Source organism: Crocuta crocuta, unplaced genomic scaffold (assembly GCF_008692635.1).
Source record: "Crocuta crocuta isolate KB4526 unplaced genomic scaffold, BGI_CrCroc_1.0 scaffold613, whole genome shotgun sequence".
Classification (NCBI taxonomy): Eukaryota; Metazoa; Chordata; class Mammalia; order Carnivora; family Hyaenidae; genus Crocuta; species Crocuta crocuta.
In genome coordinates, this window is record NW_027528880.1 from 1358395 (window position 1) to 1375593 (window position 17199).

The 17199-nt window shown below is 62.1% G+C and overlaps 1 protein-coding gene across 3 annotated transcripts; it reads right to left on the reverse strand.

Moving 5' to 3' along the window:
* Window positions 1-3889: 3889 nt before the first annotated feature.
* On the reverse strand, window positions 3890-13843 carry UCKL1 (uridine-cytidine kinase 1 like 1). Of its 3 annotated transcripts, none has more exons than XM_077756876.1 (15): window positions 13713-13843; window positions 10052-10239; window positions 9728-9834; window positions 9443-9613; window positions 9286-9357; window positions 8019-8208; window positions 7869-7930; window positions 5907-5926; window positions 5195-5293; window positions 5030-5123; window positions 4862-4924; window positions 4646-4768; window positions 4434-4541; window positions 4210-4366; window positions 3890-4125 (listed from the first exon to the last, which is right to left on the reverse strand). In XM_077756876.1, the coding sequence occupies exons 1-15, from the start codon at window positions 13778-13780 to the stop codon at window positions 4046-4048; spliced, it is 1602 nt and encodes a 533-aa protein (XP_077613002.1). In that variant the 5' UTR covers window positions 13781-13843; the 3' UTR covers window positions 3890-4045. The 3 variants fall into 3 exon arrangements, with proteins under 3 accessions (XP_077613002.1, XP_077613003.1, XP_077613001.1); XM_077756877.1 differs by lacking the exon at window positions 5907-5926 and adding an exon at window positions 7134-7150 and having other exon boundaries at window positions 10052-10242; window positions 13713-13842; XM_077756875.1 differs by lacking the exons at window positions 5907-5926; window positions 13713-13843 and adding an exon at window positions 7134-7150 and having other exon boundaries at window positions 10052-10134.
* Window positions 13844-17199: the final 3356 nt, after the last annotated feature.

Below are 17199 nucleotides of genomic sequence, written 5' to 3' on the forward strand. Positions count from 1 at the left end.
TGGGTCGTTGTTCCTGGGTGTGAGAGCAAAGCAAAAATATTTTGAAAAAAATAAAGCAGCATAGAAACATCAAAAATAATTTAACAAACACCTTGAAACAAACCCTCCATCTGGATGTAAATATGAAGCCGTTTGATTTGGGTTTTCCATAGAAGGAAAGCTGGCCGTGACGCCCTGCACCTCCCTCCCGAGCCTTGCGCCCCCTTCCAGCGTGCCCCCCCCCCAAAATTTCAGTCTATTTCTGCCTGTGGTTTTAACTGTACCGGTGTCAGCACCCATAAATCCTATCTCATTCATGATTTTATTGATCTCTAAAATTTTGCGTCCGTTGTAGCACGCCGTATCAACCAGCATGCACTTTCACTCAGTGTAGGTTTTTTGAAAAATCAATCGTGACTGCACTTAGGTCTAGTTTGTTTATTGTAGCTGCTGTGCAGCATACATCCTACGAATTAGCCACAAGTGTTGATGGCCTTGCTAACTGAGGATGTAGCTTTTCAGTGTCTCGCTGTTGACCAAAGCTGGGCCGCCGGGAGCAGGCGCGCGCACGTCCAGGAGCCTCCCTGGACTGGTGGCCCCAGACTGCCTCGCAGAGTGGCCTTCCTGTCACTGCTGTGCGCGGGCAGGAAGGCCCCTCCCCAGCTCCTCAGGGCTCAGGCGTGTTCTGTGTGGGGTTCTCACCGAGAGATGTGTACTAACACCGAGGCTTCATGGTGACTTTCCGGGTTGTGGGCGGCGGGACCTTCTGGCGGGGGGCACAGGGTACAGGCGGGGTCAGGGGGCGGGTAAATGGCACTTGGAGGAGATTTCCCAAAGTCCACCTGCCCCTGACGCTCCCAAGCCCAGTCTTGGAACGGTGGGCTCCTGGGGGAGGGCGTGGTCGCCACGTTCCGGCAGGGGTCCCAACGTGCATGTCCCCCTCCCTCACCCCAGCACCCGTGAGGAACACGGCGAGCCCCGCGGGGCAGGTGTGGGGGCGCGCGGGGCGTGACCACCGGGAGGGCAGGGTCCGTGTGCCCCTGTACCCGCTGCTGCAGGTGAGCCGACCGGGGGTGGGGGCGCCGGGCTCCGGAGACTGCGTCGTGACTTATCGCCTGAAGGGGCCTGGCTGGAAGGGCGGCGGGCTCGCCCGCGCAGGGACCCTAAGCCTGGGCCCCTCGGAAGCCGCGACCCCGGGGGTCCCGCGTCAGGTGCCCCCGTACACTGCGCCGGTCACCGTCACCGCTGGAAGCAGAAGCAGAAGCCTGGAGGGGGCGGCCATGGCTCCCGCGGCGGGGGCGGGGTTGGGGACCCAGGGNGCCAGTTCTTAGTGACCAGATAGTTGAGCCTAAGGACCCGCGCCGGGAGCCAGGCCCACCCGCTGGTGCGCCGACCCCGGATGCGTCGCTGCTGAAGTTGATACCGCTCGCAACTCAGCCCTTCCTCTGGCCCCATCCTGTGGCGGTCAGAGAGGTGGGTCCCCGTGAACCCCATGTGCGAATTACCCCATTCTTGCCCTTCTAACCCCAGCCCAGCTAAAATTCCACCCGCTACCCCCTGCCCTGCCCCTTCGCGCCTCTGAATCGGCTGCTTCCTCCCGTCTGGCTCGGACCCAAACCTCGGCCCCACCCTGCGGAGCCCGAGCAAGCCCAGCCGCAGCCAGGAATCCCGGCACCTTGCAGGTGTGCTTCCTGGCCCCGGAGGCCCAGCTGAGGCCCCCGTGAGGAGGGGAGTCGTTCCCCAGGCCCGTACCAGTCCCCAACCCCCACTGATGACAACCTGCATGACCAGCCCCACACAGCGTGACAAACCGGATGTGCCTCATGCCGGGTCTGGGCCCCGTCCCCTGGCAGGGGTACCCCAAGCTTCCTTTCCGGCCAGGCCAGGGCATCCCGTCGCCTTGTGGCAGCTGCTGCTGGCAAAGGGGTGGCCCCTCACGGTCTGACGAACCTGAGACTGACCCTGGAGACACCATTCTCAGGTTGGACAGTCCTGGAGGCACCGCCCAGGGGCAGCTGGTGAAGCTTCCAGCCAGCGGGCTTCTCGCGGACTCTCACGGTGTCTTGGGAGCTTCCGGACGAGTATGGAGTGGCTCCAGGTCTGCAGCCACCTTTCCCACTACCAGGCTCTGAGGGCATCTCCAGGCTGTAGCCCCGTCTTCCCAGCTCTCCTCAACTTCTCCCCCAGGCTCCTGCCCCCTGTCCCCCGAGCTTCTGCTGGGCCCAGAGGAGCCCAGATGCCTGGAAAGGCAGCACAAGGGCCATCTGGCTCCCGTCAGTCCGCTAGAGTTTCCCAGGGGTGGGCTCATCCGCCCCTGGAGGGCTTCACCCAAGCCTTCTCCCCAAACTGGACCCCTCTGATGGGCCTAGAAGCTGTGCTGATTGTGGTTCCCAGGAAAGCCTTGGACCTTGGATTCTGGTCCTATCTCTGGGACTAGGAGGCCCCCAGGGGCTAGAGGAATTGCCCCCTCCTTTCACTGGCAGCCTGAAGACCCTCCCCCAGCGCTGTTTGCTAGGTGACCTACTTCTACCCCCACCACACGCCCCGGCAGGAGATGGGCTCAGGAGCACCGCTAGCCTGTGGCCTAGCCTCCCCAAGTTGCTTTGGATGAGGGGACCACAGCCCGAGGGCGCGGGTCCTGTCTCCTGATTCTGCCCCACTGACCCTCAAGAAGGGGGAGGAATTTGTCCTCCCCCAGGGGCTGGTGGCTGAGCCGGGCGGGGGCAGCCGAGCCCTCTCCTTCCAGCTGCATTGTGCACATGCACGCGTATGCGTCTGTGGATTTGCTGTGCACTGCTGCATGAGGGGTGTGTGTGTGTGTGTGTGTGTGTGTGTGTGTGTGTGGTGTTGATACANGGGAAGACCTGTTGTGACCAAGCACGTTCCCAGCCTCACAGCCCCAGGGCCCCTCCTAAGTGGGGCCAGGCCAGGCTCGCAGCATAAGAACGGCAGAAGGAGTGAATGGGGCCTGGAACATGGGAGAGGGGTCCACTCACCAGCTTGGGAAGAAGCCCCTCCTGCTGACCTCTGGGCCCCATGTCCGTTCTCTGTCCCTGGTGCCTGGCCACCCCTTGGACAAGCCTCCTGCCTTTATCTGCTTGCCCTTGGCCTGGCCCCCACCCAGTGACTTCCTGTCCACGCCCCCACAACAAGCTTTTCCATGACATGGTCTTTGGGGGGGGGTGGGGCCAAGGAGATCAGGAAGGCAGGAAAGAGGCAAGAGCCAGCCCTGGAAGAAAGGGGGGGGGGAAGGCTGGGGTGCCTGACAGCCCACCCCCCGCAGCCCCGCGCCCGCAGCACACACACCCACGCGCAGGCAGGCCTGCCCCAGACCGTCTGTCTGGAGGGGAGCAACAGAAGCCCGCGCAGCCTCGAGCCCAGAGGCAACGAAGGCAGGGCTAGAGGTGGGGTTCTGGCCGCACACAGCACGGCTGGCCCCCCGAGGCCCTGCCATCTCTGCGGCAACTTGGGGCTCTCGTCAGCGGCTGAGACCCACTGTCACTCCCTCCTACAGCCTCGCACACACGGATTTCCGCTGGGCTCCCTGACACAACAAACACGTGGTGGGGGTGGGAGGTGGCTGCAGAGGCTGCCTCTTGGGACCCATAGCCCTCGGTCCAGGCCGGGGGGCCACCAAGGGACCCATCTAGCAGAGCCAGGAGCTGTGGGCCCCAGCTCTCCCCTCCTAACCCTGGCCTTGGGCCTGGACTGCAGGGAAAGCCAAGGGCAAGACCAGAAGAGCCTGTTGTGCTGTGGACAAGGCCAGGCTCCTGGACGCCCTCCCTCTCTGTGGTGGCTCCGCACCCCGGGGCCCGGGGCGGCCTGACCGCTGCCAGCCCTGAGGCGTTTCCTCAAGCCCCGAGTCCCAGGCAGGACAGCACTCAGGTGCCCCCAACCCATCAGTCACAGCTTCATTTCCCCAAACTTTATTTTATAAAATGTACAGAGTAAGATACAGCGGTAACGTTTTTTTTGTTTTTGTTTTTTTTTAACTAAAATAAGTTATGACATCTCTGTAAGCAAGGCCATGAGGCAGGAAGAGGCTGGCTGGGGGCGAGAGCTCCGGCTAACTCGCGGAGGCCACTTCTTCCTCATCGCTGCCGTCGGGAACGGCATCGGTCCCGAAGTAACGGTCACCGAAGTTCCCTGGGGAAGGAAGCAGGCCCTTGCGGTGGGGGTTCGGGCCCTCCAGCCCCCGGTGCGCCACTGACCGGCCCTGCACAGCCTCACCGATGCCAGGGATGATGCGGAAGAGGTCGTTGACGCGCTTGTCCACAGCTGTGGTGATGATTCTCACTTGCGGGAAAGCATAGGCCACCGAGTGAACGCCCATCTCTGCCATGAGCAGCGACAACAGGAAGATCTTGTCCTCAGGCACGTCATGGTCCTGCACGGTATGGGGTCAGTAGAGTCCAACCCAGCCCTGAGGCCGCAGCCCCCTCCAGCCCACTCACCAAGAGCACGCGCACAGCCATCATGGCTGCAGCGCCTGTGGACACGGTGCAGTCCATCAGGATGACGTGGTCGTCACTAATGTCCTTGGGCAGCCGCAGGTAGTGGAGCTGGGTGGAGGCAGAGTCAGGGCCAGCCCAAAGCTAGGGCTGCCCTTCGGGCTCCTGCACCCCCACCCCCGCCCCACGGCGCCCTCCGGGCTCCTGTCCCGCACCTCGGGCTCCCCGGTGAGCTGGTTGGTCTGGATGAGGATGGTGCCTATGCGTACGTCTTTGCACACGGCCCGCAGCGCAGGCTCCATCGTTTCACCCGCCCGCAGGATAGACACGCCGGTGATCTGGGGGCCCGGGGGTGGGGGGCGTTGAGCTGGCTGGACCTACCGCCCCCCAGGCTGCCCCAGTCTCGCCCCGGGCTGTGGCCCCGTTGGTACCTGCTTCCCCGCATAGCACTTGCCCGCGTAGTCCTGCCCCTGCGGGGTCTGCACGACGCAGTCCTGCGCACAGAGGGGCTGGGGTCGCTCGTGAGCACGAGGGCACCGTCACAACCGCTGCCACACCCACCACCCTAGACCCTCGCCGGTACCCGCCCGCCCCCGCACCTGGAAGGGCAGGAAGGAGAGCGCATGCTCGATGAGCAGTCGCATCAACCTCTTAGAGTAGAAGATGAATTCGTCCCGGCTGGTCTCCTTGTCCCTGCAGGCCGGCGGAGTTAGGCAAAGAAGTGGGTCCCCCAGGGGCCGCCTCGCCCTCAGAAGGGCCCTCACCTGATGATCGTGTGCATGCCTCGCACCTGCGGCGTGCTCTTGAGGACACTTAGCGTCTGGGGCAGAGGGTGGCACTGGTGCGCCGAGGCCAGCGCGGCCCTGGGAACACAAACCAATTGGGGGACTCAAGAAGGGGTGTCTTCTCCTGCAGCCCCACCCCCTCGCTCTGGACACTGTGTGGGGGGCAGATGTGATGGGGGCACTGGGGTGTGCAGAGTGGGGTCTGCCGCCTCCCTGTGGCTGACCTGGAGGGAGGGCCCCACCCCCTGAGGTATGCCCGCCGGGCGAAGGTTCAAGGACCATCAGGTGGGAAAGCGAGGGGCTTTGGCGTCAGGCCCCCCCTCCCAGCCCAAATCGCCGCCTGCACTTGCTCAGAGAAAGCAAAAGGGGACCAGGCAGTGGGATGGAGAAGGGGTCTCGGCCCCCAGGCTGGGCAACTGGTCCCCAACCCCAGAACCTGTCTCTCTGGGGAACATTGCTGAGCTTCAGGGCCAAGCCTCGCCCTGACCCTTCCCTCCAGGCGATGCACAACCCTCTCAGAAGACAGGGGCAAATCTAGCTCAGGGCCACCCCTGCTGCACCAGGACTGGAGCGGGGAGAGGAGCAGGGGCGAGGAGCAGGGGGGGGGGGCAGGGGCGTGGAGAGCAGCCCCCCTCCCCTCGGGCAGCGCAAAGCACAGCAGCAGCAGCAGCAGAGCGCACTCTGTCCTCACATATCCCAGCGCAGCTTCCTCTGCTCGCCAGGTGAAGAGTACGTTCAGGGAGGGAACAGGGCAGGAAACCCAGGGGTTTACAAAGAAGAGGAAAAGAACAAAGAGAAAAAGAGCATTTAGCAAGGGCGGGCGGGCAGCCCCTGCGGCCACCACCGGCTGGCTGGCCTGAGAAAGAGAAGAGGCAGGTGGCGGGGCGACAGGGAGACCCCTGGAGGCCCTGCCCTCCGAGGCACGGCCTCCGCCCGCCTGCCTGTCCCCGCCGCCCGCCCACCGGCAACACTTCCTGGGGCTGACAGAGGTGAGCGGCCACCAGCCACCACTTCCTTGGTTGGCCAGAGAAGGGGAAACAGCCAGCAGCATTCGGGTGTTTTCTCAAGTCTGAAACCCCAGGAACTGTGTCCTCACAAGAGTCTTCCAGAGGGCCTGACAGGGACAGTCCCTGCAGGTGCCCTGGTCTGGAGGGGACCCAAGCGGTGACTCGAGCGAGGGCGGGACGCTGGAGGGGCCAGCGACTGGCCCTGGAGGCATTCCCAGCGCAGCCGCTGGGGCTCCCAGTCGTGAACTGGGGACTCTCCTGGTGCTTCCTGATTCCACAGAAAGCCTGGGCTAAGGGCAGGTCATTCATTTGCTCATGCTGAGCACTGTGTGGGATGGGTACTCCCTCCGCTCCCTTGGGGCCCTGGTGCATTCGGAGCTCCTCCTGGCTCTCCCTCTGCGCCCCGGGTCCAGGGTCAGATGGGCAGGGGGCCAGGGGGCTGGGACCTCACCACCGTCTGCGGGAGTCAGGACTGGACCCTCAGATCAGGCAAAGGAGGTACAAACCCAGGCTCTCTGGCTGCTGAGGGACACGCCTGTGGCTACCAACCTGGTGGGGGGAGGGGTCCAGCAGTGCTGGCTCGGCACAACCGTGACACAGACCCCACGTACCCAGCCCCGTGCTGGAGACAGGCCTCCAGAGAGGTCTGACCCGCAGAGTCAGGGTGCTGTGTGACCTTAGGCAAGTTCCTTAACATCCCTGTGCCTCAGTTTCCTCATCTGCCAACAAGGACAAGCAAAGGCAGTGTGGGGGCCGTCACACCATCCCTTCTGTGCCTGGGACAGGGCTGCCCCAGGGTGGGCATAACAGGAGAGGACCCTCCCACCTGCCCAGGTGACAACCCAAATTCCAAGCTGCCTGTGGATGCTGGAAATGCCTCCGTCTGTGCAGACAGGTGTAGGAAGTCTTACCTGACACTGAGCTCACGCTGCGGCGGCGACACAGGGAGACACAAGGGAATGGGGTGGCACGTCAGTGATGGTAACACTGCTCACCTCGCGGTCACCGGACAGCACAGCCCATGGCCACCATGCACCCTGGCCAGCCGGGCCACCCCCACCCAGGACGGACCTGCCACAGCCCCACCAAGGGACCGTCCCAGGCGGCTGCCAACCACGGGAGGGAGCCAGCTCTTGCGGCCTGTGACCTGGACACCTTCTGAACTGGGCAGTAAGAGCCAGGGCTCCTGGGGCTCCGTTCCTCAGACCTCAGGCTTCCAGCACCCCAGTGTGGAGCCTGCCCAGAGCGGCAGACAGTGCCCGTGGCCAGCCCAGGGCATGTAACTTCAGGCAGGGGCATCCCTCCTAGAGTGTTGAGGACGCAGCACCCAGCACTGACACCCAACGGTCCCTTGAAGCTTTAGGAGGAACAGGAGTGCACCCTGCCACTCGAAGCCCAGCTCAGGCCAGAAACACCCAAAGGCACCTCTGTGCCCCATGCTTTCTCAGGGAACCCAGTCGCCTCTGGCCAGCATGAAGGGCCGGGGGCTGGCGGGCAGCACGGCTGACCGAGCAGGCCTGGGACACCGGAGGGCCAGAACGTGGCAGCGGGAGTGTAAAATACATTGTGGCAGGGGGGCTGCAGGGGAGCAGGGAGTGGGGCTGGGCGGGCTGCAGGGACCTGGGAACCTGGCCCAGATGACTCACCTCCTCCAGCTGGCTGTGCATGTGCTGCACGATCAAGTCGATGGCCACTGTGTTCCCGCTCCCTGGGACAGAACAGGTCAGGAGGGGGACACGGGTGACCGAGGCCTCATGTGCCCACATCCCTAGGGGCAGGTGGGTCCGCAGGCTCACCCCAGGGCACCACGATGTCTGCCACACGCATGGTGGGCTGGATGTACTGGTCGAAGGCAGGTTTGACGAACTTGTTGTACTGCTTGATGACACCCTCGATGTCTCGGCCTCGCTCACTGATGTCCCGGCGCAGCCGTCGCACGAGGCGGATGTCAGAGTCTGTGTCCACAAAGATCTTCATGTCCAGGAGCTGGATGGAGAGAGCCAGCTGCTGAGCAGGGCGTGGCACCAGCACCTGTGGCCTACGTGTCGGCCTGGGAGCAAACCAGGCCCTTGTGCATGGCTGTGGGGGCGTGTACACACTGGGCGAGGGGCGCTGTCCACCAAGGACTTCAGTCAAAGGCCACTGAACGGATACCCGTTCCTGAGGCAGGATGGCGTCGGCGCCGTTCCTGTGGGTTGTCCACTATCTATGTGCCCTCACACGCTCCAGGGGACCAGGGACTTGTTCCCTCCCCACCACATGCCCCACCACAGTTCCTGGGCTTGGGGAGTTCAGGTCTGGCCCTGCAGGGGCTGCTGGGGACCCCTGGAGGGCTGGGACCCCTGGGCTCAGTTCCTGGAGCCTAAGCCCAAAGTCGCGGGCTTCGGAACTACTAGGAACCGGGACCAGAGCACAGCCGGCTGTGAGCACAGGCCTCCCTCACGGGCCTCAGCAAGGGCGGGAGGGGGGGCCCCGCGCAACACGGCCTGGCGGGAAGGGTGCAGCCGGCGGGCCGCCCAGGGGTCAGGAGTACGCCGCACGGACAGCACAGGCACGAGAGCCCGCCTCCATCCCAGGCAAGAGCACGCACGTGCACACACACTTGAATCTGCACCCACCACCCCAAGGTCACTCTGACCTCAGTGATGGATGGGCCCCAGAGAACAGCAAAGGAAACACAGACACGAAGAGGGTGAGCAAGGGTCAGAAGAAAAAGAAAACAAGGTGGAGACCCTGGCGTGGGGCTTGCACCCCCACCTAGAACGGAGCCCCTTCTCAGGCCGCCTCCCTGACCACGGGCACTTCCAGTCTCTCTGTGGGAATGGCAGGTCTGCTTAACCCAAGGTCCTGACCGGCTCCCCAGAGAGTAGCCATTCCTCACCCAACACCCGGTAACTGCGCCGCAAGGATGGGACAGGTGCTCATGCACCTGGCACAGCAGGTGGCTCGGCCTGCTTGGTGGAGGCAGGTTTGAGGTTAGAACCACAGGAGGAGCAGGGCGCTGAGTGCGGGGGGGGGGAGGGCCTCCCCAGCAGGACTGTCAGCCTCGAGACCTGCCCTCACCTCCAGCAGCGTCTTGTCAGCAAAGGCCATGATGCCTTCGAAGATGATGACGTTTGCACCGTAGAGTGTTTTCTGCAAAAGAACCGTGTGGCGGTTCAGCCACTGTGCCCGCCACGCTCCCAGGAGGATAAGCACGGGCCGAGCCCAGCGGGCCTACCCAGTCTTTCTTCCGGCTGTGGGTGGTGAAGTCGTACACGGGAACCTTGACGCTCTTGCCCTGCTTCAGCTTCTTGAGGGTGGACACGATGAGGTCAAAGTCAAAGGCGTCTGGATGGTCGAAGTTGAAGTTGTTGCGGGCGGCCTGCTCCTGCTGCTGCGTGGTGAGCACCTGGGGGGGAGGACCCAGGGGCTCTGTGCGCCCCTCCACGCTATGCCAGCGGCAGGGGCGGGGGCTCCAGGCCCCTCTGCGGACAGGGCCCGCGTGTGCAGGCAGGCTCCTCACCTTGTAGAAGGAGTCCATGGACAGCAAGACCACCCAGGGCACATCCAGGGCCTCGATGATCATCCTGGCCACTGTCGTCTTCCCAGAGGCGCTGCCGCCTCCCAGGCCTGCGGGACGGGGCGGGGCGACCCTGAGCAGAGGCGGCAGGGCTGGCCTCCCAGGCGGGTTCCCGTGATGCCCACTGCCTGACACCCTCTTCCCTCCCCTCCCCGGCCTGGTACCACCCGAGGAGCACGAGGCTGCTCACGTCAGTGGAGCCGCCGCGCAGCTGTTCAATGGCAGGTCCTGCCCGACCTGCCGCTGCCGCCTGTGGCCCTTGCTCACCGATGGCGAAGGCCTCCTTGGACTGTGTGCCATGTTCATTGTACCAGGGCGGCCGCCCCGCTGTGTAAATGGTGCGCTTGCTGGTACGCAGCAGGGGCGGCTCAGACTTGCACTGGCTGGTGGTACGCTTCCGGGGTGAGCGCCTGGTGCCCACAGATGGGAGGAGCCTGTCCAAGGGTTGTGCACTGCTGCTGCAGAGAAGGGGCACGCACTTGCCTCTGCCATCCTGTGTCAGGCCTGGTGCGGCCCCGTGGGGTGCAGCCCCCACATAAGCACACGGGCATGGCCGAGGTGGGCAGACTCAATTGGGAAGCACACAAAAACCGCCTGCAGCCCATCCACAGGGCTCCGGGCCTCGGACTGTCACTGCCCCCACAAGTTCAGAGGAACAGCAAACCACAGGGCAACGAGGACTGCCATCTCAGGCCTGGCTCCTCTTTCCTTGTAGGCTGGGCACCAGCTGGCTGCGCAGGGCCCCATCCTTTCAGGAGATGACCAACGTCAGTCAAGACCCCATCAAGGAGTATGTTCCCTCCCAGGACACTCTCTGGGCAGCCCTCTTGTTTTATAAGATCTGACCCCTGCTACTCTGCAGGCCACACAGGGTGCTCCGGAGACAGAGGCTGCTGACGGGAAAGCTGGGCAGGGCGGCAGAGTGGGTGAGTGTGGAGGAAGACCCTGGGCTGGGAAGCCAATGGGCAAGCCCTTGCTTCTTGCCCTCCAGCATGCTGCAAACTCCAGGTGGAAAGCAGAGGCCCCCAAGGGCTACAGGCTGGAAAACTCAAGCCAGGGAAGGCATGGACAGCATCTGTGCTCTGTCCTGCCCATGCTGTACCCCTAGTGCCGAAGTGACAGGCTGACTTCTCCATCATTTCAGAAGAGGCACGGTGTGACTGCTGGCCCAAGGCCTCAAATCCCAACAGCGGCAGCTCCGGGGAGACTCAATTTGGCTGACTGGCCCAGCTGGGAGGTAATGTCTGCTTGATGCTGTGCTGAAACTCAAAAACTTGGACACAAAAGCCTAGTGTAAAGATGGCTGCAAGGCCAGGACAAGCCTAGGGAGAAAGCATTTCTGGCCACCGCATAAGAGAGAGACAGGCCTGGCCAAAGCATCACCTTGCAGACTGGAGGCTTCAAGGCAGGTGGTGGCCCAGCACGGCTACTGACTGTCCAGGCAGAGCCCCCAGAGGGTGGGAAGACAGCGCAGGGAATCAAGTGGACGCAAGGGGCAAGTCAGGCCCCGCGGGACGCTGCCTGCAGCACTGCCTGTCCACCCCTGGTCCGGGACCCCGGGGATGAGTGCCGCTCACAGTACTAGCAGCAGCGCCTGGGAACAACAGACAGGGAAGACGTCCTGGAAGTATGGCTAGTGAGAGAGCCAAGCGCAATGAGACGTGAACTCATTTAAAAAGGGCAAGTTCAGGGGCGCCTGGGGGCTCAGTCGGTTAAGTGACTGACTCCAGTTCAGGTCATGATCTGACAGCTCATGGGTTCGAGCCCCACGTCGGGCTCTGTGCTGACAGCTAGCTCAGAGTCTGGAGCCTGATTCAGATTCTGTGTCTCCCCCTCTCTCTGGCCCTCCCCTGCTCATGCTGTCTCTCTTTCTCTCGGAAATAAAACGTTAAAAACAAAACAAAAAAGGGGCACCTGGGTGGCTTAGTCGGTTAAGCGTCCGACTTTCGCTTGGGTCATGATCTCGCGGTTCGTGGGTTCGAGCCCCGCGTCGGGCTCTGTGCTGACTGCCAGCTCAGAGCCTGGAGCCTGTTTCAGAGTCTGTGTCTCCCTCTCTCTCTGACCCTCCCCTGCTCACGCTGTCTCTCTCTCTCTCCTAGAAATAAATTAAAAAAAAACATTAAAAAAAATTAAAAAAAACAAAAAACAAAACAAAACAAAAAAAAAAAACGAGTGCAGAGTGCTCACCTGCACACACTTTCACTTAAGTGCGTGTGAACGAAATGGGGCACACAGAGAAAGCTACAGTCTCTGGAGTCTGCTGCCACCGCTATAACCAGCGGTGCAGGGACGCGAGGGGCCGGGAACTGAGCCACAGGGCAGATGCCCCAGGGAGGGCGGGGCCAACTCACCCAGGCCCCTGACAGTGCCTTCCTGCCTCTGGAACAGCCTGGGCATCCTGCGCGGTCCTAGAGCTCCTGCTGTGACCAAGAGCTGGGAGGGCAGGGTGCACGTGTGTGCGGGTAGGAAGGAAGGAATTAGCTGAAGTCAAAGGCATGACCGGTGGTGCTCAGGAGCCTGCTGGTGTGTGGACAGAGCAGCTTCAGCACCAAGAAAGCACCCATCACGTGACAGGAGACACGTGGCAGCAACCTCGGGGACGGACAGCACACGGAGCCAGCACTGGAGGTGATTAGCTGGTCTGTGTGCTCAGCGTCACCTCTGTGGCTCTGGAGACAGCCGTCTGCAGGGAGGGCCGCCCTACTGCCCCCCGACAGCAAGCATGTGGGGGCCTCTGTCCAGCACGGAGCTGTCCCAGCAGTGTTGCCCACACGCCCATCCAGTCAAGCAAGAGGTGGACACGGTGGGCGATGGGGGAGCACGCAGCAAGCAGCAGTACCTCCAGGGCCCGGACAGAGGGCGGCACTGGCTGAGCTGACCCCGGACGTGTTCGTCTAACAGCACTGAGCACAAAGCCCCTGGGGCTCACCAATGCGTTGCCCTCCCAAGCAGGCCGGCCCACATACTCTGGAAATGACAGACGGCCCAAACGGGAGAGTGGAGCCAGCCCTGTGGTGGCCCTGGAGGTGATGGTGGGCAGAAAACAAAGTCTAACCCCGTCCCTCCCCCTGGGCCTTCTTCGAGAAAACTCTAATGTGGAAAACCTGACTTGCAGAGGAGGAGAGCCTCACCACCTCACCACAGGCTCTTGTGCGCTGGTGCTGAGCAGGGCCATGCAGGACCGCCACGGGGCAGCGCGGGCCTGGGGCTGGCATCCCTCCCGTCCCCTGCTCCTCACCCCAGCACAGTAGCCTGGCCTCTTCACCAGAAAACTCAGAGTCTCTATTTGTGAGTGTTCCTTGTACTACTGAGGTAATGACGGCCACCACCACTGACAACTTCTGACGCTCATGCTGCCAACAGCCTGGGCAGACATCATCCCAGGGAAGAGTGCCCATGCGCCGGAAAGAGTCGAAAGTAGGGCAGAGAGAGCTTTGCCAGAAACCCGCCCCATCTAGGGCGTGTGTTGGCCCTAAACAGCATCAGGCTGGATCTGCAGCCAAGCCCAGCTGCACTGCCTTCTCCGGAGCCCCGTCTCTCTCTGGGAACCAGGGACAAAGCCTTGCTGTGACCTCCGAGCAAGCCTCACCCCATTTTCTCAGCGACACAACCTTGGAAATGGGAACATTGCACAAAAGATCTCATTTCTCAGTCAGCAGATGGTCGGGGTGCTTCTGACTACAGCGACAAAAGGTAAGTTCAAACCAAAGGATTATGAGCCACAATGGACAAAGACTCACCTGTAACAGACAGCCCCAAGCAAAACCAGACCCTGCTGGTGGCCAGCCCTGCCTGGCCCCTTAAGAGCACCTACCCAGCCTGTTTCCCGACGTCGATCAGACACACACTGCACGGGGCTACGAGCGGCCAAGACACAGCAAAGGCACTACTCACTACAGCCGCAGGGGACAACAGGCCCGCCACTCACCTGCCTTCTGCTCCAAGGGCCCAGCACCCCGAGATCCTGATGTCAGGGTAAGCTGGGGGGCTGCTCATGGCTGGGACACAGGGGACAGCAGACAGCAGGGTGATCCCAGGTGGGTGCAGGAGTATCTCCACAGTGCCATTTAGACCCACAGTAGCCCCCTAGGACAGCTCAGGAGACACCTGAACCGTCCCTCCATGTGTGGGATGGCAGCACCGCAGATGAGGAGCTGGGGTGGCGTCCGGAGAGCCCCCCGTGTGGAAGGAACAGTACTCACTGCCGGCCTTAGAGGCTGAGGCTACGGGCATTAAGAGGATCACCCGGCTGGGGGCTGTGCACTCTCCTGATATTAATAGCATTGACCCTGCTGAAAAGAACAGTGTCCTGTGGCCCTGGCAGACCTCAGGCCGGCCCTGGGTGTGAACTGCCCCTCCTGTGCACTGGCTGGTACACTGCTGGCCCAGTGCTTGCTGAGGACCACGGTGCACCCCTCCTAGAACACCATGGAAAAAACTTCAGATCCCAGGCCTGCTTGGGACTGTAAAGCCAATCCTCTCCTCCTCTCCCCCCGCCCCCAGAACAGGGAAATCTGAGGTCTCTCCTGGCCAAGCCTTGCTGAATGTCAATGCTGAACTGAGCGTCACACCCTTGGCCCCATGGTGCCTTCTAGAGGCATAAACAAGCCTGAAACTTTACCCATCTGCCCCACCCCCTCCAGGGGAGGCTCCAGGACATCCCCCAAGGCCACCCAGTGCTGCATGTTCAGCCAGGGGACATGGTCATCCCTGAGCCTGGCAGCAGGAAGAAGGGGTTCAGCCCCAGCCTCAGCAAGGGTGGGTCAGCCAAAAGATCTTTACTGCAGTGTGTGAAGGGGTCTCCATCCCTAGGCCCCCAGCTTCCTTTTCAGTTTTTCTCCTGACTTGGCTTCTAACATGGAGGCTCAGGGAAGAGAATATTCCACATGGGGTTCACACAGTGAAGAGGGACCACTCCTGGGAGCTGCCTCAGGAGCAGCCTCTCCTGGCTGCCCAGGTAACAAAGGGGTGTCTGCCTCCCTGTCCAGAGGCACTTGGAGGCAGGACTGAACTGTCCATCTTTGCGCACGAGAGCTTCTCCCTCCCGCTCCCTGGCCTGGACAAATGGGCAAGTGCTGGCCCACACTTAGGAGGCTGGAGGTGTCCTGGACAGGGCTGCAGAGTTAGGGCATGCAGCACCAGGGCCTTCACTCGTACCTAACACCCTGTCCAGGGTTAGGAAGTTCGCTGGATAAGTCAAATGAGGCCAGATGGAGGACAGAGGAGCTGATCCTCTGGGACCTGACCCCAGTGGATCCCAGACTTTCTCAGAGACAGAGGTGTCAGGATAGTTTTCTCAGGGCAGGTAAAATCGGGGGGTGGGGGGCAGGGGGAGGCTCCAGAGACTTGCACAGCCCTTACCCCACTACCCTGGAAACCTCCCTGCAGAAGCCCCTTGTTCCTGCCGCTCTGGGCGGGGCCAGCCAACCTCCCTCCATTCCCACAGCTGCAAACCCATCTCCACCAGGACCGTACCAGGAGATGCCTCAGGGGTTCACTGTTGTCACCACAATTCTCTTTTACCCATCAGCATGTCCAGTGCTCAGGGAGTCAGAGGTCTCTGTCCTCACAGTGCTAACCTTCTAGAGGAGCAAGCAGACAAAAAACAATAGCAAGGTGGACAAACCACACCAATGTGTCCACGATGATGTGAAAGAAGCTGGAAGGATGGCCAGTGAGACCCTTAGCTCAGGGGCACTGGCACATCCACCTAAATGCCAACCAGACCCAGCTATGGGGTCCTCAGGAGGTGTGCAGGGACTGTGGGGGCAGCACAGAGAAACAGCCCTCAGGACACCAGCATCAGGGGATAACTGTGAAGCCCAGAGGCAGTGCCAGGGTAGACCCCATGGGATCTCTGGAGAAAGCGAGCCAGAGTCTCCACTACTGCTCCCAGGTCCTGGTTCTCCTCCTATGACCTCTGCTTTTCTGGGTGACCTGGGGGGGGCCCCATGCCCACGACTTGATTCTGCACACAGGGTGGGGCCCAGACTGCAGCTCCCACCAATCTGTGTCCCCAGGGAGCGCTTTTCTCAAGAAAAGCTTCCCTAGGGGCGCCTGGGTGGCTTGGTCGGTTGGGCGTCCGACTTTCGCTTGGGTCATGATCTCGCGGTTCGTGGGTTCGAGCCCCGCGTCGGGCTCTGTGCTGACTGCCAGCTCAGAGCCTGGAGCCTGTTTCAGTCTGTGACTCCCTCTCTCTCTGACCCTCCCCTGCTCACGCTGTCTCTCTCTCTCTCTCTCTCTCTCCTAGAAATAAATAAAACATTTAAAAAAAACTTTTAAAAAAAAAAAAAGAAAGAAAAGCTTCCCTAGCTTTATCATCTCTGACCTTGGGCTACCTTAAGGATTCTTTGGAACCAACAGGTGTCACAGACTCAGATCCTCTAAGACTGTCCCCCTGCGCCAGGCATCTAGCCACTTTTTGCTGGGAAGGTGTGAGCCCGGAAGCACACACGATGCCCCTCAGGGACTGGGCACCCTCTTGCGACCTGGCAGCTCCTGAGGAACTGTAATGTCAGGGCAGCCCTTGCCCACTCCCCTTGCTACCAAGGAGAGGTTGCCTGGCACCCAGACCATTCTGGAGGAATTTCTGCCTTGGAGAGTTCACCCAATCCCGGGATGAGATGCCTGGGCTGGAACCACGGTTTCCTTGGACCCCCACAACCTGTGGCCCTCGCAGAGACTTCCTTTGGCACACTTTAGACCCAGAAGTGCAGGGGCCTGTTCCTGATCGCGGCTCAGCCACCGCCCCCTGGTGTGCCTGGCCCCAGAAGCGCTCAGTAGGAGCCCATTTCCTCCTGGCCTCTTCCGTCTCCCCAGTCAGGGTGACAAAATGACCCTGGCCCCGCTCTACGCCTCCAACTTCAACTCCTGCAAAGCTTCTCCAGAGCCTCGCGGTGCAGCACAACAGGTGGTGCAGTCGGAAGGCACCAGGCACCACCCCACCCCCAGACGCAGGAAGCCTGGCCTCTCAGGTGCGGCAGGGGCTGAGTCCCGGCGGATTCCAGAACACACTGACCACCTCAGACGCTCCAGCCCAGGGCCCCTCCCCGTCCCCTCGGGACAGACACCAAAGTCCATGCTAGCCAGGTGCAGATTCCGCGTTATCCGCAGAACCTCGGACTGGGCGCCCAGCAGGCCCTGCCCACGAGCCTGGTGCCGCCGGCCATCCGGGAGCGGATGTCTCGCCTCCAGGCTCAGCGTCGCCGGCCCCGCCAGGCCCCGGGAACCTCTCACCGCGTCCGGGGGCCCCCCGCGTGTCCAGACCCAGCCCGTCGGGGTCGCCCCTGCCCGCGGGCCGGCGCCCCACAGCACCTCGGGCCGTAAGACGCCGGCTCACGCGGCGGACGCGAGGGGGCGTGCGCGGCCCCCAGCCCGTGCTCTGCGCCTACCGGTCCTCGCACGAGGTCTCGCTC